We start from the raw sequence: 22745 nt of genomic DNA, 5'->3' as shown, positions 1-22745 counted from the left end.
GTCTTGTCACTTTTCCTGTTTGTTTGTTTGGAGTTTGCGGTCGTTGCGTTGGGAGTGCGAGCATTGTACAGTACTCCTGAATGTTTGTTTTAGTGAAGGTGTTCTGAGTGATGCCTTAAGCATGCAGGTCTGTAAGATCACATGGACATCGGAGTACAAAGTGTCTTGTTCGCGTGTCGGTTTGTTTGTTTAATGTCTTGGACTTGTGTAGGAAAGCTTTTCTCCGAAGCAATACTTTTCAGTGTGATGGCCAGTGTAGTAGAATGTCATTTTTTAATTCTTTCTTATTCTAGGGAAATACATTATAAAAGAAAAATATGAACCACCGGTAAAATATCTTTGTCTGCTTCGTTCTTATAATCTTCACCTCTTTGACTGAGCAAGGTAATTCTATGTTTTTTAATAAATTTGTTTTTCAGATTTTATCCCTTTTTCACCCAATTTAGTATCCAATTGAACCCAACCTAGTATCCAATTATCCCCTGCCTATTGCGTAGGATCCGCCGCACGACCCCGTGGCCGGCAGCCCCAGAGGAGGCCGCCAGGCAGACTAGCTGTCTGGCTCCTCGAGCCCAGCACCGTTATTCCGGCACCCCGGGGGGCGCTGTTGCGCGACGGATCCTTGTCCGGAAATATTCCTATACCGCCCTCTGGAGCGGCCGCTCAATATGCCGCTCCCTGTGTGTGCCCCGGCCATATCCGGGTCTGGCGAGCTGGGATTCGATCCCAGTCCCCGGTGGGCAGCTTGCACTAGTGGCTAGTGCTTAGACCGCTGAGCAAGGTAATTCTATGTTTTTTTCTCCACTAGTTAACACTAGAACAGCCGTGCCTTTTTTACCTACTATACCTCGGGGGTTCAAATGACCATAGTCTTTACAATGCTAAGCTGCTATTTACACACAAACCACTAGTTGGCTGTGTGTAATTTAGCCTACTTCCTTGAAGAAAAACATCAAAATAGCTTCATACTAGCTTATCCTGATGTGATTTTGATCATGTATGGATACGGGGTGGTAGAACAGATCTAGGAAAAGTCATGAAAGGAGGGTCCTGAAATTTGATCAAGTGCAAAGATATAAAAAATGTCTTTACTCACAGGGGTCAAATGACCCCTCATGACTGATTAAGTGTTACGAATCCAAATCAAAGCTATTCTTTTGTGACCCTTAAATCAGTTCCTAGGGTTCCATGGCAGTGAGGTGCAACATCAAACACAGTCATTCTGTAGGATAAATGTGACAGTCTGATCATTTGGTCCTCATGTCGGCATCCGATTTAATGTTCTGACTTTTCTTTCGAAAAATGCCAATACATTTCCGCGTTGTTGAAAGTCAACGACACACATTTGATCAATGAACGTGGTATTACTGCCATTTCAACATTTAGTTTTACGCATATTGAGTAAAATACAGTGGGCGAGGGAGGGGGCACGCACACGTGCAATGACATTTTTACCAAGTCACTGACACTGTGGGGATGCTAAAATTGTCCCCTTATGATAAAATCCGCCATCCCCCCCTGATTGTCTCTTACAACTTGAGTACTGTCGACCACCAACTGACAAATACAGGAAGTCGCCGGCCAGGCGTCAGCACACAGTAAAAGGACGTCCTCCGGCATGAGTGCCGCTTCCTGCACATTCATCGTTGAGTTCTGGTAATCAAAGGACAAGGTCCCTTCTACCGAGGGCGACGACTCAGACACACACCACCCGACATCCTGCCACCTCACCACACATCCCCGTTAACCGCCTTCCTCTACGAGGAGGTTTGCGTGTGCGGCGGAACAGTTGGTGGTGCAATCATGAAAGGTCACAAATTCTATTTTTTGGGAACTTAGTTTTTATTTCAGTTTCAGCAACTTGTACAATCATGTCATGTTTTGTCTACAATTTTTTCCATTCTTTTAGCTGTACACATGGTCCATGGATGTGGTTCAAAGCAAGACACACAAAGCAAAAAAGAGCGATCAACAAAAACATTGAGATGTCAATGACGGAATAAAAGTAAAGATTTTGAAAAGAAAGAAAACGGGTAGGGGGGTAGGGTCAGGTGGAGGGGTGTGTGTGTGTGTGTGTGTGTGTGTGTGTGAATGCAACGCAGGCATGCATCTATGTGTGTCACAAATTCTTTTGACATCAGACCCGACGACGTACAAACGCGTAGGGTCGTCGTCTTTCTGAACGGCAGCGTTGAAATTAAAATCGTTATGACGACAGGCCAAACTGGAAACCAGTCTGAGTAACTATAGTACACGGATCTGCTGTTGAAAACAGGGAACAACTCGACAGGGAAGACACGTTCACAAATGGGAGTTCGTAGAATTGTTTATTTGTTTTTATTTGGAAAATCTATTTTAGAATAGTTAATCTCTCCACTGGAAACCACATTCTTCGGGTCCTTGTACATGTACATCGTGCTGTCAAGAGATCTCCCTGAATAAGACGGAGGGGGGAAGAGGAGTTGGTTAGTTAACAGACGTCCTAGTTCAGATTCAGATAATGTTTATTGCCATTATGCTTGACACAGAGCCAGTGGTGCCTAGTGAAGTTCAAGTCAACGTATATAAACTGTAGGTAAGAGTGTTCAATCTAAACATCCACTCACTTTTCCTGTTGCATCGCTGAACACACGAGACAGCAGCAGACGGGAGACACACAGCGGTGCTACAGTGGATAAACACCTGGGGGGAGAGAGAGGGGGGGAGAGAGGAGAGAGACACAGAAGTGGTCAGATACAAGTAGCTAAGTTAATAACAGTCATAGACACAAACAGCCAGGTCGTCACCTACCTTCTCCTTTAGAGGAAGCATGGAGTCGTTATCCACAAAGGTGAACATCCGGAAGATGAAGCGCTTGTGGTGGGTTGGGTACGGAAGCCCGGAGGAGCCATCCACAGGGACCATGGTGGTCAGGTAACGGTCGTCATGGTAGGGACACCTGGAGAGAGAAGAGGCCAGGGTGAGGAGGGCTGCTAAGGACCATCTAGGGGCAGTGGTTCTCAAACCTCTCCTCGGGGGCCCCCAGCCGCTCCACATATCTGACCTGTTCCACCACCACCAGCACACCTGATTCAACTAATCAAGTACAAAGCAATTATGATTTGTAGTTGAATCAGGTGTGCTGCTGGTGGTGGAACAGATCAAATATGTGGAGTGGCTGGGGGTCCCCGAGGAGAGGTTTGAGAACCACTGATCTGGGGAAAGAAAAAGGGCCCCCCCCCATTTTGTCTGTTAGTTACCCATCGATCAGGAGGTTCCACTGGGGCAGGCTGAGGGGGTTGGAGTTGGAGGTGGCCCAGCAGTGGTCCAGGGTCAGGACGATGTTGGGGTCGGACCTCTCCAGGATGTGGACCTCCACGTAGACGGGCTCCTGCAGGACCTTGGTCACAGGGTAGTCTGCCTGGGTGTAGAACGAGCTGTAGGCTTCCTGTTCTGTAGGGGACCAAGCAGAACAAGTTACAAGAACACCCAGTAGGTTCTTTTTGTTAAGTGGGGCACTCAGTCCCAGTCATATTTTTCCTTTTTAATGACAGACACAGTAGAGATTAGGACAGGAAGGATGGGTGAGAGAGAGAAGGGATGACATGCAGGATATGTCCGCGGCTGGAATCGAACCGGGACATCCCTGCGGTACATGGTCAGCGCTTAATCCACTACGCCACCTAAGCACCCCGCCCAGTAGGTTATTAACCCGTTAGGGCATCGTTTCTCAACGGGGGCGTTCAGACAACATCGGGGGGCGCTGGAACAAATATTTTTAAAAGGGGGGGCGTTGAGGTGTTCTTGGGGGGCGTTCACACATAAAGTATTTTTCTCATGAAAAACAGCTGTCAGCAGTGTTATTACGGGTACGTTCGTAAATGCACGAACGGTCAGTTCGCTCCCGGAGCGCAGAGCTCTGAACTTTGTTATGTTTTGATATCAGAAATTCGAACTAAGTGGTCAGTTAATGAAAATAATACCATAGAATACTAAACATTTTTTTTAAATAATAGCCCCCTAGCGTTTGCCGCCATATTGTGACACCACCCCCGCCAAAGTCCAATCAAAAATGAATAAATATTAGCATCATAAAACAGCAATTTGGCGAAATGCAACACCAGCACACTTAAAAAACTAACAATGTTAGTTGTAATGTACAGTTTTGTAGCCTACTGTTTGTTCTGCACCGGACATGTGTGAAATTGCTGCTGTGTTATTGTTGTTCTGTGATATAACACAGAATATTAGTCAACATTAATATTCAGGGAAGAAAATAAGCCTACATTTTTTGATGGGGGGTCGGTAAGAGACCTGGATAATGGACAGGGGGGCGCTGGCCCAAAAAAGGTTGAGAACCACTGCGTTAGGGGAAGGACAACAGGGTTCCCACACCTTCTGAAACAAATTCAAGCATCTTTCAAGGACATTCCAGACTCAATTCCCTTAACTTCAAGTACCCAACACAGCATAGTTTGACAGAACTAGTTTTTTTTAATATATTTTTTGGGGGAGTGAGGAATTCAAGCACTTTCAATGACCCCATGTCTGTTTTCAAAGACTTTTAAGACCTTGATTTCTTTCTCAAATTCACAAACTTTCAAGGATTTCAAGGACCTGTGGGAACCCTGTCACAATTAACAATCGTTGGGTCATGTTCACGTGAATGTGGCAGGTCAGTCTTTTGTTACATCGGTCAAGTCAACTGCGTGCAGCTCACCTTCCATACAGCCCTTAGTGACAGCTCACCTTCCACACAGCCCTTAGTGACACAGCTCACCTTCCACACAGCCCTTAGTGACACATTGTCCGTTGGCCAGTCTGAGCTCCACTCTGAAGGCTCCAGGAGCCGCCACGGGTAGAGGTGGAGGAACGTCGTTCACCTCGATAACCAGAGCCTCCACCGACGTGCCGGAGTACCGACACTGGAACTGCAGCCTAGGAGAGACAAGGAGACCAGGGGACGTCAACCCAGAGACACAAAGACAGAGAGAGAGAGAGAGAGACGCAAAGACAGAGAGAGAGAGAGAGAGAGAGACGCAAAGACAGAGAGAGAGAGACACAGAGAGAGACACAGACAGAGAGAGAGACAGACAGAGAGAGAGAGACACAAAGACAGAGAGAGAGAGACACAAAGACAGAGAGAGAGAGAGACACAAAGACAGAGAGAGAGAGACACAGACAGAGAGAGAGAGACACAAAGACAGAGAGAGAGAGACACAGACAGAGAGAGAGAGACACGTCTTCGGCAGAGAGACAGGCGGACGTTCTTAAGGCCTTATTGGAACCCTAATGGCTTCTGTAATCCACATACACTGGCGTGTTGAGTGATTTGTTGGGTGTCAGTGTGTTCTGATATGAATAGGAGAAGAATAAAAAGGAAAAGTCTTGCTTCTTCTAAATTGTAGTTGCCAATGGCCCCTGGCTTTGGCATAGATTACTTTGATGAAAGATGGATAGAGAACTCACTTATGCTAAATGTCAAAAATGTACATGCAGTCTGGATGGGTACAAGTAACATGGTGAACATCCAACTTAGCCTGAAGAACAGCTTTAATCATAGACTGACTATCCATCCAGTCGCTTAAAGATTTACACAACGTCTATCGGAGGCAACGGGTTGATTCAGGAGTGGGGCAGGAGATTTGTATGTGGACTCACTCAAAATGGCTGTCCCTGGTAATGGAGCCTTTAGGCCCGAGCCCCACTTCATAGGAAGACACCATGTGGTTCTGATACACCACAGAACCACTTTCCTCCTGGAACACAACAGAACGCTGAATCAGTATCGAGGAAAAAGCGCAACCTGTAGTTTTGTTGTCAGCCAATCCTACCCACCTTCATAGTGGTGTCGCACGCAGTGACGGGGAACTGGAAAATGGCGAAGGCTGCAGTGGCTTCAACAGGACCACAGGGGGCGTCGTGTCCTCCTCCCAGCAGGCTGACGGCTTCCAGGTCCAGCTGGGGCAGAGTAGCGTCCCTGGCCACCACCAGCACAAACTGACCATCCTTGGTGCATTGCACAGTCACTGACGACACACGAGGGGCAGAGAAACATTACTTCAAATACTTTTACAAAATGACCTTCCTCTATGTGCCCTACAGGTACAGCCAAGAGGTGGAGGGAGGCCTACATGAAAACAGGTAACAGGCCTGCCTTGTGTTCTGTACGACCCCCCCGAAACAACCCCCCCCCCTGTCAAACCTAATGAAGACACCAGGCACCAGCCAGGCCTACTCACCAGCCTTCCCATAGTAACACTGCTGTCCATCGCTGCAGCAGTTGATGGCTTCACAGTCTGCAGGGGAGATGTCCGGGGCTCCACACCGCACCCTCTCGCCCGCCTCGACCTGGCAGTGGGGGAAGGGGCTTCCAGAAACATCCAGGAGACGCTTGTCAGGCATCGGCTGCATAGGCCTCTGGATGGGCGTTTGAGGCTCCTGTAGGGCTGGCTGCATAGGCCTCTGGATGGGCGTTTGAGGCTCCTGTAGGGCTGGCTCCATAGGCCTCTGGATGGGCGTTTGAGGCTGCTGTAGGGCTGGCTCCATAGGCCTCTGGATGGGCGTTTGAGGCTCCTGTAGGGCTGGCTCCATAGGCCTCTGAATGGGCGTTTGAGGCTCCTGTAGGGCTGGCTCCATAGGCCTCTGGATGGGCGTTTGAGGCTGCTGTAGGGCTGGCTCCATAGGCCTCTGGATGGGCGTTTGAGGCTCCTGTAGGGCTGGCTCCATAGGCCTCTGGATGGGCGTTTGAGGGTTCTGATTGGGCGTTTGGGGGTTCTGTGGAGCTGGCTGCATGGGTCTCTGGGTGGGGGTTGGGGGCTTGTGTGGAGTCTTGCTCCCGTAATCCTGTGCATCAGCGTTCCAGACCACCACAACCAGCACCACCACCACTAAACCAAAGGACCATCCTGGTGCCATGACTACACGACGATAAGAGAGCAAAACAGCAGAATGCAATACTAGCGAAGCAGTCTGCTAGACGGCTTTATACCTGTTGGAGTGGGTTCTGAAAGGGTTTAACTCCGCCTCCACTCATCACAATGAATTCCCTTCCAGCCTTGAGTCATTAAGAGTTCGGCCATTGTTGCAGAATGTTGCAGACAGAATAGAACAATAGAATGTTATGTTATTATATCAGAATGGCAGATAAGCGTTGTTCATTGTAGTAAAACAGAGAATGGAGTTCGTCTCCTTTTTCTGTCAGCAGCTCAACAACCTCGACCAATAACTACGGTCGCCCTGCTGCTTTCTGTTGTTTGTTTAACAGCTGGGAGATGTTTGACAAAATGGAACCACTCTCAAATTCATAGGCAGAGCTATATAGATGCAAGAACTGACCATCCTGAGATCAAAATTATAGTTTTTTTAAAGATATGTTTTGAGGCTGAACAGTGTTTCTTTATATGCATATTGTTTACAAACAATGGTGTAAAACAAGCGTGATATGTTGGGCTCTGATTGGGTTGAACAGTTGAACTAAGCTCATGAGGCATTTATCATTTTCCAGAATCAATCAATTTATCTATATATCAATACATTAAAAGTAAAAAACAGTAGGCCTATGTACCAATCTCAGATTGTCCCTTTAACTGATTGTGTCTGGTTACATGTAATGGTTACATTTGAAATTAGATGTGGCAATCAATGGAGGACTAATTACAATTAGCAATCAAAGCACCTGTGCAAGTCTTCAGGTCTGGCCCAGGGTCAAGCTGATTGCTGAAGGCGGGGTGTGGTCTCCATCAACTAGAGGGACTATAAAACTGTGTTTCACAGGCTAGGGGGTTCATTGAGAATATTCTCTCTACCTGTTGTTATTATAATAATGGGGTTCAGGCAAGTGTCTGCAGGGTTTCTGTTTGTTCTTTTTGTGTGTGTTTGTGATGCTTGGACTTTTCCGTCGGCTCCGTCATATAATTGGTACAACAAATGGTTGTATGATGATGACCGTCATGGGCCACTAGCCAACCTTGGCTCTCAGAAACCAGCGCCTGCACCTCAACATCCTGCTGAAGTGCCTGACAGATCCCAGTCCAAGCAGAAGTTTCGGACGCCTCTGATCTGGAAGTACCCGGTAGTGTCGAAGCCCGAGCCCTCGAAGGCGGAGACGTTTTTGCAGAAACCTCCGGTGGCGGCCAACAGCGTGTCGGCCCAGTGTGGAGAGAGTCTGGTCCACGTGGAGGTGAAGCGAGACCTGCTGGGGATCGGCCTGCCCGTCGATCGCTCTCACCTCTCCATGGGAGGCTGTGAGGCCCTTGTGGGGGACAGGAAAGGCGACGAAGTGTTCGTCTTTGAACACGAGCTGCACAGGTGTGGCAGCATGCTGACGGTACGGATCACGATCACGTTCTATAACATACCCAGCCATCACCTTGTCTCGACATCTTAAGACACATTTGTCAAGACGTCTTGACAGACAAAATGTCTTATTTTGGTTAATTAAGACATCTTAAGACATCTCAAGACAAGGTGATGGCTGGGTATGAATCACAACACGTCTCTAAACTTCCAAGTCTGACTTGTATTTAAGTGTCCATCCCTATTATCGGAATAATTACTTGGATGATTTGTCTTTTGTCCCAGGTGACTGAAGATTCTCTCATCTACACCTTCACCCTTGTCTATGAGCCCAAAGCCCTGGGTGACACTCCCATAGTGAAGACCAACGCAGCTGTGGTGTCTATCGAGTGTCACTACCTGAGGTGAGTCCTGTGGTCTAACGACACCTGTTGCGTCTCCTGTTGGGAGTGCTGCTACCATTTCCCTATGTCTGTTCTGTTCCCCAGGAAGCACAACGTGAGCGGCGGCGCCCTGACGCCCCACTGGGTCCCCTTCGCCTCCACCAAGCTGGTGGAAGAGCAGCTCTACTTCTCCCTCAGACTCATGACCGGTGGGTACATCTGACTGTTGGGTGTTAGCCTGCTGAGCTGTAGCCTAGGCAGTGGCTCCAGGTGTTTTTACACAAGCCTTCATGTCTTCACACTTATCCTTGTCTCACTGTGTTCTGTCTCCCCCCCTCAGATGATTGGGTGGCGGAGAGGCCCATCAACACCTACTTCCTGGGAGATGTGATCAACATGGAAGTCTCAGTCATGCAGTACAATCACGCGCCCCTCCGTGTGTACGTGGACAGCTGTGTGGCCACGCTACAGCCTGACATGAACTCTGTCCCCCGATACAGCTTCATTGGGAACTTTGGGTGAGGATATGAGTTCAATCAACTTTTCCTTCCTAGTAAAGTGCAAAAAAGAATGCAGTCTGGGTACTGTAGTTCTTTGGACTGAAAGATTCCTGAATCAACTAAACAAGTCGGTGATAGTTGGAATTTGGCTGAGACAACAGTGCAGCCCCCTTGTGGGCCCCTCACGAATGGACCTATTGCTAAGCCACGGCCCCTTTGAAAACTCAGACAAACAAACAACGCTTCAGTGACTGACTGACTGTGACTGAATGACATTCGATGACTTGCAGTGGTGGGAGTTGGCACATTTCTGATTTACCACAGCAAGTAATAGACATGTTTTTTTTTAAAGATGACAAGAATATTTAGTCTAGAAGCTTTTCACCATCAGATATTAGTGAGTTTGTCTGAGTTTTCTGCCTGCAGTGACTTCTGCTGTGACATGATTGGACAATTTCTATTTTGGGGTGTGGCTTGGTGATGGGTCCATTGATTGGGGAAATGGTTAACTTTGGCCAGGATGTTAGTCGTATTGACCCCTGACCCTGCTCTGCTCTACTCTGTCCCTAAGATGCCTGATGGATGCCAAGCTCACAGGCTCCAGGTCCACCTTCCTGCCTCGTCACCAGGACAACCAGCTGCAGCTCCAGCTGGAGGCCTTCAGGTTCGAGCACGACATCAGTGGCCCGGTGAGTTACAGCGCCCCCTACAGGTGGTGACATGGAGTCCTTCCTGTCACGAAGAGCAGGTCAGGGTTCCTACAAGTTTCAACAAGTCAAATTTAGTACCTTTTTTTAGACCTCTTTGAATAGAATTTTAGACCTATTCGTGATGCCATATGATATCTTTTTGTCATCCTCAAGGTGATGAAATTAGCAATTTCACTGCCATACAGACCAAAAAGGAAGCGAATTGGCATTTTTTTGGGTTCCAGCTTGATTAATTTCCGCGCAAATAGATTGACTTTCCTTGCAGAATCTAATTTGTAAGACCAGTTTGTTGTAATGTCGTTTACAACAAGGAACAGTAGAAAATGGCGCATCTCTCCCTGCTCTGGGACACAGGGTTTAATAGATGAAGCTTCTTCCGCCCCCACGACCTTGACTCCACAATATCACAAACAGATTACACCCCTCAATCTGGTAACATTTAGGTACACTATTGCTCAACAATTATCCAAGTAACAAGAATTCTTTTTCTTAGTATTTGATATAAACCACTATAAAAAGATCGAGTAGTAATAATAGAAAGAAACACAACAAAAAAATAATTGAATGTATAGGGGCCTAATTAAGGTAGTGCTGGGGACATGGGAGGGGGAGAGGGTTAACTGGTGAAAGCGAGCTTGAAGAGGTGGGTTTTGAGTTCCTGTTTAAATGTTAGCCTTGTTGGAGGAGGAAGAGATTCACTGTGACAAAGTGTTCTTTTATTTCCAGTCCTCTCAGATCTACATAACCTGCCACATCCACGCAACTACCGCCTCTACGCCGACCGATAAGGCCTGCCGCTACGTCGGCGATGGGTACGTTGAGGACAGTCTGTCATGGTGGAGTGGGTAGTGTTTAGTGTGATGCTACACGTACTCCTCCTCTCTCCTAGGTGGAGGTCTGTGGATGGGCATGATGAGGTGTGTGGCTGCTGTGAGTCGACCTGTGCCCCACAAGTCACAGGTCACATCAGGAAGGGCAGGGATCTTCAGGAGGATTCTGGTGAACTTACAGAAACCAGTGTTCCCACAGGTACTTGAAATCCTTGAAAGTTTGTGAATTTTAGAAAAAAAATCAAGGTCTTAAAAGTTTTTGAAAATAGACATGGGTCATTGAAAGTGCTTGAATTCCTCTCTCTCTCTAAGAAAATCTATATATTCAAAAATGTTTTACTTAGCTTGTCAACTAGTAAATAAGTCTCTGTATTGCTTAACTACACATATTTCACAATATATTGTGCTGTGGTAAAGAAGGTAAGAGACCATCTAGTGTTCACACATTCAAGCCTCTTTTTAATTGTTTGAGCGAATAGTTCCTATTATATAAATTCTCATCTAGATCTGTCAAACTGCCGTGTTGGGTCCTTGAATTTGAGGGAATTGAGTCTTGAAAGTTGCTTGAATTTGATGTTTCAGAAGGTGTGGGAACCCTGTTTATATCTCTGGTCTAGACTTACAATGTGGTTGTCTGTCTTTCTCCCCAGGGAAGAAGTATACTGTTGACACGACCATCCCCATCATTATCAACGTAACATTTCCCTAATAAATTAATCCTTTGTTGGAAATTGTTGTTTTTGCATTTATTGGTGCTATAAGGCTCTGGTAGTGTTGCTTTGCTTTTGCCTTTAAATCTTCTTTGGAAGATGTTCGCTGGGGTCCCTGTAACCATGTCAACACTAGAACACTGTGCCTTTTATTTTATAAGACCATTAGTTGGTGCGTCTTGTAAATTATCCTGCCTCCTACACAGGAACTGCAAAATAGCTTTATACTAGCTTATCCTGATGTGATTTTGAAAGTGTAAGGATACTGGGTGGTAGAACGCACATATCTAGGAAAAGTCATGAAAGGAGGGTCCTGAAATTTGATTAGTGCAAAGATATACTCACTTGATCAAATGACCCCATGGCTGTTCTGGTCTTAAATAGTACTGATTTTAATCGAAAGGAATTCTAGCATGCTTCTAAACCAACTGTCTTTCGACAGGCTGTGTCATACAAATTATCTCCATGCACACTCCATAAACGTGACGGCAACTGGTGGAAATTGGAACAAGTCGGCAACCGATCAGTTGTTTGGACTTTCATTCTGAAAAAAATCTAGACAAAGGTCAACGTTCAATCAATGACACACTCGCTAGTCAAGCCGAAACATTACAATGGATTCAGTGAATAATCCCCACTACTCTACACTAACAAGGTGGTAGTGGCGATTACTCACCGAATCATCGCAATAGTTTGGCCTGACTAGCGCGTGTGTCATTGATTTTCAACAATGTTTTATTTACATTTTTCTGAACATTTGGCTGGTTGCTGACTTGTTCCCCCTTTCACCAGCTGCTGTCACACGTGGTTATCCTTTTCAATACTGCTTGCCTCACTTTGAATACAGCAGGTTGTTTCTGAATGCCTAGAGAACTTATTTTTCTCCAACTTTTATAAAATGTCTTTTGTTCTCCATGTCCACCTACCATGCTGCAAGTTATTGTTTACAACGATTTTTTCACATAAGTTCCAACATGATGTGCGTTTGAAATTTGATAGCTCACTTGCTTAGAAATACCACAGGTAACAATGATACATTCAACTCTGTGCACACAAGTCGACCACGTCCACATACCCTGGTTTGTTTTTTCATTGCTGTGTTGCAAATCTATTTCTGAGTCTCAGGTTTATTTGTGTATTGTTACTTTGTGTTCCATAGTAAATACACTGTACATCCAGACGAGGTCTCTGATGGTCTCTTGATTGGTGTGGATGTTAAACAGTGGACATGACACCAATGTCTTTGCAGGACAGCTGTATCAATTTTATTTTTTATGAAACCCTAGCAACATGAAAAATACACATTACATAGTGATGTTTTCTAATTGGCTGCTAGCTAAACTCTGATTCAGAGTTTTTCCTACAATTCTCCATTTCATTTGAGGTGTACCAAAACTCAAGCATATCTTCAACCATCTGCTTACCTGCTGCACTTTCATAATCTATAAAAACTACTTGGGTACAAACATCAGACTCGTCATACATTACGGCCATGTTCATAAATTCACCGGAGAGCACACTGGGTTAATCATAATGGAACCAAGTAATTTGATTGGACAAGAGGCAGTTACGTGGACACTCGCGCTCTGAGCGAATTTACGAACATGGCCTACGTCAAGCCATGGGGATACAACTGTAAATAGTTATGACAGCAAAACCCAGCCAATCTAATCTGAATGGCTTGTTGAATCGAAATATGTGGCCCACAAAACAGTGACTGAATTGCTTTTATTTCACAATTTCTGTGTTAGTAGGGTCAGAGGTCAGAGATCCAGATGTACAGCACAAGCACGGAAAGTGAGGTTATCCACAATATTATACGACCCCTTTAAGGGTTAAACTTCCTATAGATTTGGATTTAGAGGTTGTTTTCTATTTAAAGGCAAGAGCAGGGCAACACTAACAGACTTAAAAGAAAAAAGGACCAATAAATGCTGAAACACGATGTGTACAAATGACAAATGTTTTTATTTAGGAGATTTTATGTCAGTTGTGGGAGGTTGCTCCTTGATAATGATGGGGCCGACAGTTGCTACAGCACTCCACTTCTTCCCTGGGGAGGGAGAGAGACAGACAACCACATTGTAAATCTACACCAGAGAGATTAACACGAGAACAGCCATGCCTTTTTTTAACCTAATAAAAGAGCCACCCCTCTTTACAATGGGAAGCTGCTACTTACACACGACCACTAGTTGGCACACTCGTAAATCGGCCTGCTTTCCTACACAGAAACTTCAAAATACCTGTATACATTATATTTATACTAGCTTATCCTGATGTGATTTTGAAAATGTAAAGGATACTGGGGTGGTAGAACACCACATATCTAAGAAAAGTCACGAAAGGAGGGTCCTGAAATTTGATCAAGTGCAAAGATATAAAATTTTCCTTCACTCACACTCCTCCTCGTGGCTGTTCTAGTGTTAAGCACCACTCGTTCTGATCGACGTTACCAGGGTATATACAGGAATCTTGAGGTTAATTTGAAAGTGACAGTTGGATCTAAGTGACAGTTGACACTAGAACAGCCATGTCTATGTTACCTACTCGACCTTGAGTGCCATGAAAGGCGCCTTATAAAATAAATGTATTATACTGTACCTTTAACTGCACCCAGAGCCCTGCCTTTCCTGGCTGCCCCACAGGTCGACTCACAGCAGCCGCACACCTCATCATGCCCATCCACAGACCTCCACCTAGGAGAGGAGTACGTGTAGAGACACGGGGCTTAGTAGGCACAGCGCCATGGCAGCAGCATCACACTAAACTCTACCCACTCCACCATGACAGATTGTCCTCAACGTACCCATCCTCGACGTAGCAGCAGGCCTTATCGACCGGCGTAGAGGCGGTAGTTGCGTGGATGTGGCAGGTTATGTAGATCTGAGAGGACTGGAAATAAAAGAACACTTCGTCACACAGTGAATCTCTTCTTCTTCCTCCTCCGAGACACATCTATAAGCTGGTGTAGTGGTTTATATCAACTTTCTAAGAAAATGAATTCTCGTTACTTGCATAATTGTTGAGCAATGGTGTACCTAAATGTTCCCAGATTGAGGGGTGTAATCTGTTTGTGATATTGTGGAGTCAAGGTCGTAGGGGGGGCGGAAGAAGCTTCATCTATTAAACCCCGTGTCCCAGAGCAGGGAGAGAAGCGCCATTTTCTACTGTGCCTTGTTGTAACCGATATTAGAATAAAGTGCATTGCAAAGCTACTTGACTTTCCTGTGCTCATTCTAAATTACATATCTACATAAGAATCAATTAAAGCAACACTGGCTTCCATGTCACCACCTGAAGGGGGCAGCTGTAACTAATTCTTCAGGTTATACCTTAACTGCTCCTCCTGAGACATCTACTACCCCCCAGCACTGAGTCTCCTGAGACATCTACTACCCCCCCAGCACTGTGTCTCCTGAGACATCTACTACCCCCCCAGCACTGTGTCTCCTGAGACATCTACTACCCCCCAGCACCGAGTCTCCTGAGACATCTACTACCCCCCAGCACCGAGTCCCCTGAGACATCTACTACCCCCCAGCACTGTGTCTCCTGAGACATCTACTACCCCCCAGCACTGAGTCTCCTGAGACATCTACTACCCCCCAGCACCGAGTCTCCTGAGACATCTACTACCCCCCAGCACTGTGTCTCCTGAGACATCTACTACCCCCCAGTACTGTGTCTCCTGAGACATCTACTACCCCCCAGCACCGAGTCTCCTGAGACACCCGTTCTCCCCCTTTACTGTGTCCGCTAAAACTTCTACTGCCCCCCTTGTACTGTTTCTCTGTTCTCCAGTGTCTATATACATATACATCACTGAGACTGCCAATGGCCCCAGAAGCTGGCTCATCATGACAGGAAGCTGGCTCATCATGACAGGAAGGACTCCATGTCGCCACCCCAAGGGGGCGCTGTAACTCACCGGGCCGCTGATGTCGTGCTCGAACCTGAAGGCCTCCAGCTGGAGCTGCAGCTGGTTGTCCTGGTGACGAGGCAGGAAGGTGGACCTGGAGCCTGTGAGCTTGGCATCCATCAGGCATCTTAGGGACAGCAGAGCAGGGTCAGGGTCAGGGGTCAATACTACTAACAACCTGGCCAAAGTTAACCATTTCTCCCCCCAATCAATTCCTGAGGGGCCCACAAGGGGGCTGCACTGATGGACTGACTTATAGCAACAGCCTCTCATTCACACACAGCGGCAAGCTGCCATGCAAGGCGCCGGCCCGCTCACTGGGAGCAATTTGGGGTTCAGTGTCTTGCCCAAGGACACCGACATGTGGCCAGCCGGGGCTCGAACCGCCGATCTGCCAACCTTGCGATCATTAGACGGCAGCTCTACCTCCTGCGCCACAGCCGCCCCACTATTGTCTGACTTAGCCAAATTCCAACACCACCTGATTCAAGTCAACTAATCACCAACTTCTTGTTTAGTCAAATCAGGAATCTTTCAGTCCAAAGAACTACAGTACCCAGACTGCATACATTTTTGGCACTTTTCTAGGAATGGAAAAGTTGCGATTAAACTCATATCCTCACCCAAAGTTCTCAATGAAGATGTATCGGGGGACAGAGTTCATATCTGGCTGTAGGCTGGCCACACAGCTGTCCACGAACACACGGAGGGGCGCGTGATTGTACTGCATGACTGAGACTTCCATGTTCATCACATCTCCCAGGAAGTAGGTGTTGATGGGCCTCTCCGCCGCCCAATCATCTGAGGGGGGGGAGACAGAACACAGTGAGACAAGGATAAGTGTGAAGACATGAAGGCTTGTGTAAAAACACCTGGAGCCACTGCCTAGGCTACAGCTCAGCAGGCTAACACCCAACAGTCAGATGTACCCACCGGTCATGAGTCTGAGGGAGAAGTAGAGCTGCTCTTCCACCAGCTTGGTGGAGGCGAAGGGGACCCAGTGGGGCGTCAGGGCGCCGCCGCTCACGTTGTGCTTCCTGGGGAACAGAACAGACGTACGGAAATGGTAGCAGCACTCCCAACAGGAGACGCAACAGGTGTCGTTAGACGACAGGACTCACCTCAGGTAGTGACACTCGATAGACACCACAGCTGCGTTGGTCTTCACTATGGGAGTGTCACCCAGGGCTTTGGGCTCATAGACAAGGGTGAAGGTGTAGATGAGAGAATCTTCAGTCACCTAGAAGAAGAAAAAAGACAAATCAAGTAAATTCAGATAGAGTAGGGATGGATACTTAAAAATAAGTCAGACTTGGAATTCAGAGACGTGTTGTGATTATAGAATGTGATCGTGATCCGTACCGTCAGCATGCTGCCACACCTGTGCAGCTCGTGTTCAAAGACGAACACTTCGTCGCCTTTCCTGTCCCCCACAAGGGCCTCACAGCCTCCCATGGAGAGGTGAGAGCGATCGACGGGCAGGCCGATCCCCAGCAGGTCTCGCTTCACCTCCACGTGGACCAGACTCTCTCCACACTGGGCCGACACGCTGTTGGCCGCCACCGGAGGTTCCTGCTCAAACGTCTCCGCCTTCGAGGGCTCGGGCTTCGACACGACCGGGTACTTCCAGATCAGAGGCGTCCGAAACTTCTGCTTGGACTGGGATCCGGCACTGGGATCAGGCACTGCAGCAGGATGTTGAGGCGCAGGCGTTGGTTTCTGAGAGCCAAGGTTGACTAGTGGCCCATGACGATTATTATTATTCCAATTATTGTACCAATTACTATAGGACGGAGCCGAAGTAGAGGTGGTGGTCGGAGTAGAGGTGGTGGTCGGAGTATAGGTGGTGGTCGGAGTATAGGTGGTGGTCGTAGGTGGTGAGTATGCGTGGTACGAAGCATCACAAACACACAGAAAAAGAACAAACAGAAACCCTGCAGACACTTGCCTGAACCCCATTATTATAATAACAACAGGTAGAGAGGATATTCTCAATGAACCCCCTAGCCTGTGAAACACAGTTTTTATAGTCCCTCTAGTTGATGGAGACCACACCCCTTCAGCAATCAGCTTGACCCTGGGCCAGACCTGAAGACTTGCACAGGTGCTTTGATTGCTAATTGTAATTAGTCCTCCATAGATTGCCACATCTAATGTCAAATGTAACCATTACATGTAACCAGACACAATCAGTTAAAGGGACAATCTGAAGTTTTTTTGTTTTTTTTAACTTTCATATGTACTGATATATAGATAAATTGATTGATTCTGGAAAATGATAAATTCCTCATGAGCTTAGTTCAACTGTTCAACCCAATCAGAGCCCAACATATCACGCTTGTTTTACACCATTGTTTGTAAACAATATGCATATAAAGAAACACTGTTCAGCCTCAAAACATATCTTTAAAAAAACTATAATTGTGATCTCAGGATGGTCAGTTCTTGCATCTATAGCTCTGCCTATGAATTTGAGAGTGGTTCCATTTTGTCAAACATCTCCCAGCTGTTAAACAAACAACAGAAAGCAGCAGGGCGACCGTAGTTATTGGTCGAGGTTGTTGAGCTGCTGACAGAAAAAGGAGACGAACTCCATTCTCTGTTTTACTACAATGAACAACGCTTATCTGCCATTCTGATATATTAACATAACATTCTATTGTTCTATTCTGTCTGCAACATCCTGCAACAATGGCCGAACTCTTAATGACTCAAGGCTGGAAGGGAATTCATTGTGATGAGTGGAGGCGGAGTTAAACCCTTTCAGAACCCACTCCAACAGGTATAAAGCCGTCTAGCAGACTGCTTCGCTAGTATTGCATTCTGCTGTTTTGCTCTCTTGTCGTCGTGTAGTCATGGCACCAGGATGGTCCTTTGGTTTAGTGGTGGTGCTGGTTGTGGTGGTCTGGAACGCTGATGCACAGGATTACGGGAGCAAGACTCCACACAAGCCCCCAACCCCCACCCAGAGACCCATGCAGCCAGCTCCACAGAACCCCCAAAGGCCCAATCAGAACCCTCAAACGCCCAATCAGAACCCTCAAACGCCCAATCAGAACCCTCAAACGCCCATCCAGAGGCCTATGGAACCAGCTCTACAGCAGCCTCAAACGCCCATCCAGAGGCCTATGGAGCCAGCCCTACAGGAGCCTCAAACGCCCATCCAGAGGCCTATGGAGCCAGCCCTACAGCAGCCTCAAACGCCCATCCAGAGGCCTATGGAGCCAGCCCTACAGCAGCCTCAAACGCCCATCCAGAGGCCTATGCAGCCGATGCCTGACAAGCGTCTCCTGGATGTTTCTGGAAGCCCCTTCCCCCACTGCCAGGTAGAGGCGGGCGAGAGGGTGCAGTGTGGAGCCCCGGACATCTCCCCTGCAGACTGTGAAGCCATCAACTGCTGCAGCGATGGACAGCAGTGTTACTATGGGAAGGCTGGTGAGTAGGCCTGGCTGGTGCCTGGTGTCTTCATTAGGTTTGACAGGGGGGGGGGTTGTTTCGGGGGGGTCGTACAGAACACAAGGCAGGCCTGTTACCTGTTGTCTTCATGTAGGCCTCCCTCCACCTCTTGGCTGTAGGGCACATAGAGGGAGTTTATTTTGTAAAAGTATTTGAAGTAATGTTTCTCTGCCCCTCGTGTGTCGTCAGTGACTGTGCAATGCACCAAGGATGGTCAGTTTGTGCTGGTGGTGGCCAGGGACGCTACTCTGCCCCAGCTGGACCTGGAAGCCATCAGCCTGCTGGGAGGAGGACACGACGCCCCCTGTAGTCCTGTTGAAGCCACTGCAGCCTTCGCCATTTTCCAGTTCCCCGTCACTGCGTGCAACACCACTATGAAGGTGGGTAGGATTGGCTGACAACGAAACTACAGGTTGCGCTTTTTCCTCGATACTGATTCAGCGTTCTGTTGTGTTCCAGGAGGAAAGTGGTTCTGTGGTGTATCAGAACCACATGGTGTCTTCCTATGAAGTGGGGCTCGGGCCTAAAGGCTCCATTACCAGGGACAGCCATTTTGAGTGAGTCCACATACAAATCTCCTGCCCCACTCCTGAATCAACCCGTTGCCTCCGATAGACATTGTGTAAATCTTAAAGCGACTGGATGGATAGTCAGTCTATGATTAAAGCTGTTCTTCAGGCTAAGTTGGATGTTCACCATGTTACTTGTACCCATCCAGACTGTGTGCATGTACATTTTTGGCATTTAGCATAAGTGAGTTCTCTATCCATCTTTCATCATAAAGTAATCTATGCCAAAACCAGGGGCCATTGGCAACTACAATTTGGAAGAAGCAAGATTTTTCCTTTTTATTCTTCTATTCATATCGGAACACACTGACACCCAACAAATCACTCAACACGCCAGTGTATATGGATTACAGAAGCCATTAGGGTTCCAATAACGCCTTAAGAACCTCCGCCTGTCTCTCTGCTGAAGACGTGGCTCTGTCTGTCTGTCTGTCTCTCTGTCTGTCTCTCTCTCTCTCTCTGTCTGTGTCTCTGTCTCTGTTTGTGTACGTGTGCCTAGTGGGTTGACGTCCCCTGGTCTCCCCGTCTCTCCTAGGCTGCAGTTCCAGTGTCGGTACTCCGGCACGTCGGTGGAGGCTCTGGTTATCGAGGTGAACGACGTTCCTCCACCTCTACCCGTGGCGGCTCCTGGAGCCTTCAGAGTGGATATCAGACTGGCCAACGGACAATGCGTCACTAAGGGCTGTGTGGAAGGTGAGCTGTGTCATTAAGGGCTGTGTCCTTTAGGGCTGTGTGGAAGGTGAGCTGTGTCATTAAGGGCTGTGTGGAAGGTGAGCTGTGTCATTAAGGGCTGTGTGGAAGGTGAGCTGTGTCACTAAGGGCTGTGTGGAAGGTGAGCTGTGTCACTAAGGGCTGTGTGGAAGGTGAGCTGTGTCACTAAGGGCTGTGTGGAAGGTGAGCTGTGTCACTAAGGGCTGTGTGGAAGGTGAGCTGTGTCACTAAGGGCTGTGTGGAAGGTTAGCTGCACGCGGTTGACTTGACCGATGTGACAAAAGACTGACCTGCCGCATTCACGTGAACATGACCCAACGATTGTTAATTGTGACCGGGTTCCCACAGGTCCTTGAAATCCTTGAAAGTTTGTGAATTTGAGAAAGAAATCAAGGTCTTAAAAGTTTTTGAAAACAGACATGGGTCATTGAAAGTGCTTGAATTCCTCTCACTCCCCAAATTTATTTTTATAAAAATTGGTTTTACTTAGCTCGTCAACTAGTTCTGTCAAACTATGCCGTGTTGGGTACTTGAATTTAAGGGAATCGAGTCTGGAATGTCCTTGAAAGGTGCTTGAATTTGTTTCAGAAGGTGTGGGAACCCTGTTGTCCTTCCCCTAACGGGTTAATAACCTGCTGGGCGGGGCGCTTAGGTAGCGTAGTGGATTAAGCGCTGACCATGTACCGCAGGGATCCCGGGTTCGATTCCATCCGCGGACATATCCTGCATGTCATCCCTCTCTCTCACCCATCCTTCCTGTCATAATCTCTACTGTGTCTGTCATTAAAAAGGAAAAATATGACTGGGACCGAGTGCCCCACTTAACAAAAAGAACCTACTGGGTGTTCTTGTAACTTGTTCTGCTTGATCCCCTACAGAACAGGAAGCCTACAGCTCGTTCTACACCCAGGCAGACTACCCTGTGACCAAGGTCCTGCAGGATCCCGTCTATGTGGAGGTTCGCATCCTGGAGAGGTCCGACCCCAACATCGTCCTGACCCTGGACCACTGCTGGGCCACCTCCAACTCCAACCCCCTCAGCCTGCCCCAGTGGAACCTCCTGATCGATGGGTAACTAACAGACAAAATGGGGGGGGGCCTTTTTCTTTCCCCAGATCAGTGGTTCTCAAACCTCTCCTCGGGGACCCCCAGCCACTCCACATATTTGATCTGTTCCACCAGCAGCACACCTGATTCAACTACAAATCATAATTGCTTTGTACTTGATTAGTACAAAGCACACCTGATTCAACTACAAATCATAATTGCTTTGTACTTGATTAGTTGAATCAGGTGTGCTGGTGGTGGTGGAACAGGTCAGATATGTGGAGCGGCTGGGGGTCCCCGAGGAGAGGTTTGAGAACCACTGCCCCTAGATGGTCCTTAGCAGCCCTCCTCACCCTGGCCTCTTCTCTCTCCAGGTGTCCCTACCATGACGACCGTTACCTGACCACCATGGTCCCTGTGGATGGCTCCTCCGGGCTTCAGTACCCAACCCACCACAAGCGCTTCATCTTCCGGATGTTCACCTTTGTGGATAACGACTCCATGCTTCCTCTAAAGGAGAGTGTAGGTGACGACCTGGCTGTTTGTGTCTATGACGGTTATTAACTTAGCTACTTGTATCTGACCACTTCTGTGTCTGTCTCTCCCCCCCTCTCTCTCCCTCCCCAGGTGTTTATCCACTGTAGCACCGCTGTGTGTCACCCGTCTGCTGCCGTCTCGTGTGTTCAGCGATGCAACAGGAAAAGTGAGTGGATGTTTAGATTGAACACGCTTACCTACAGTTTCTATACGTTGACTTGAGCTGCTCTAGGACATCTGTTAACTAACCAACTCCTCTCCCCCCCTCCGTCTTATTCAGGGAGATCTCTTGACAGCACGATGTACATATACAAGGACCTGAAGAATGTGGTTTCCTGTGAAGAGATTGACTATTCTAATTGATTTTCCCAATAAAAACAATTGTATGAACTCCATTTGTGAACGTGTCTTCCCTATAGAGCTGTTCCCTGTTTTCAACGGCGGGTGCATAGTTACTCAGACTGGTTTCCAGTTTGGGCCATCCTAATGATTTTTATTTGAACACTGCTGTTTTAAGATGACCCTATGCGCTTATGTTGTCAGGTCAGATGCCAAAGAATTCATGACTTCGTGAGCTTAGAATTATAAGGTTCTATCTCCGTTTAGGGTAGTTCAGAGATATTGAGTGTCAACGTTTTTACATTCCACTATGTTTTGTGAGATGGAACCTTTGTATTTTATTAATTACTAACTAAATTTTTTTGGGGGGGATTAAAGTGACACCACACAGGCATTAATAAACACCTAATGCATCAGATTATGTAAAAAATAAAATAAAAAAAAAAACAGACAAAATGGACATGGAACCTTATAATCAGGGGTGCACATAACTGGTGCGCCAGTGCGCATGCGTCGCCAAAATGCATTCTGCGCGGCAGATCAGCCGCATGAAGGCGCTTTTGCGCACCAACAGCTGGGTCCAAGAAGCAAGCCCCACCAAGTAAGTAACTATTTGCCGTCCCCTCAGCCGAAGGCCCGACGAGTAATCCATCACAACAGTCGACCGACGACGACCACGGCGACTCCCCTCACGAAAACATTCGGAAAGTATCGTAACTCGTACTTTCATTCCGCGTATCGCGTATCGCGTATA

At 47.3% G+C, this 22745-nt stretch overlaps 3 protein-coding genes across 3 annotated transcripts; 1 reads left to right on the top strand and 2 right to left on the bottom strand.

The window, feature by feature from the left end:
• Positions 1-2206: 2206 nt before the first annotated feature.
• Positions 2207-6897, bottom strand: LOC308172205 (zona pellucida sperm-binding protein 4-like; the record flags this gene model as incomplete). The annotated part of the gene is made up of 8 exons (XM_080547115.1): positions 2207-2262; positions 2607-2682; positions 2791-2938; positions 3240-3432; positions 4760-4917; positions 5641-5738; positions 5818-6008; positions 6222-6897. The coding sequence occupies 8 exons, from the start codon at positions 6895-6897 to the stop codon at positions 2207-2209; spliced, it is 1596 nt and encodes a 531-aa protein (XP_080403241.1).
• A 3836-nt stretch (positions 6898-10733) lies between these two features.
• Positions 10734-17928, bottom strand: LOC308172204 (zona pellucida sperm-binding protein 3-like; the record flags this gene model as incomplete). Its single annotated transcript, XM_080547114.1, has 9 exons — positions 10734-10810; positions 14015-14109; positions 14220-14305; positions 15342-15459; positions 15956-16133; positions 16266-16369; positions 16454-16572; positions 16695-17017; positions 17907-17928. The coding sequence occupies 9 exons, from the start codon at positions 17926-17928 to the stop codon at positions 10734-10736; spliced, it is 1122 nt and encodes a 373-aa protein (XP_080403240.1).
• Positions 17929-18187: 259 nt separating this feature from the next.
• Positions 18188-22139, top strand: LOC308172203 (zona pellucida sperm-binding protein 4-like; the record flags this gene model as incomplete). The annotated part of the gene is made up of 8 exons (XM_080547113.1): positions 18188-18767; positions 18978-19168; positions 19248-19345; positions 19893-20050; positions 20947-21139; positions 21490-21637; positions 21743-21818; positions 22072-22139. 8 exons carry the CDS (start codon positions 18188-18190, stop codon positions 22137-22139), a joined length of 1512 nt encoding a protein of 503 aa, XP_080403239.1.
• Between the last annotated feature and the right edge of the window lie 606 nt (positions 22140-22745).

The sequence above is a fragment of the Nansenia antarctica genome (assembly GCF_963989245.1).
Source record: "Nansenia antarctica genome assembly, chromosome: 16".
Classification (NCBI taxonomy): Eukaryota; Metazoa; Chordata; class Actinopteri; order Argentiniformes; family Microstomatidae; genus Nansenia; species Nansenia antarctica.
This window is presented reverse-complemented; position numbering and strand designations above follow the sequence as displayed.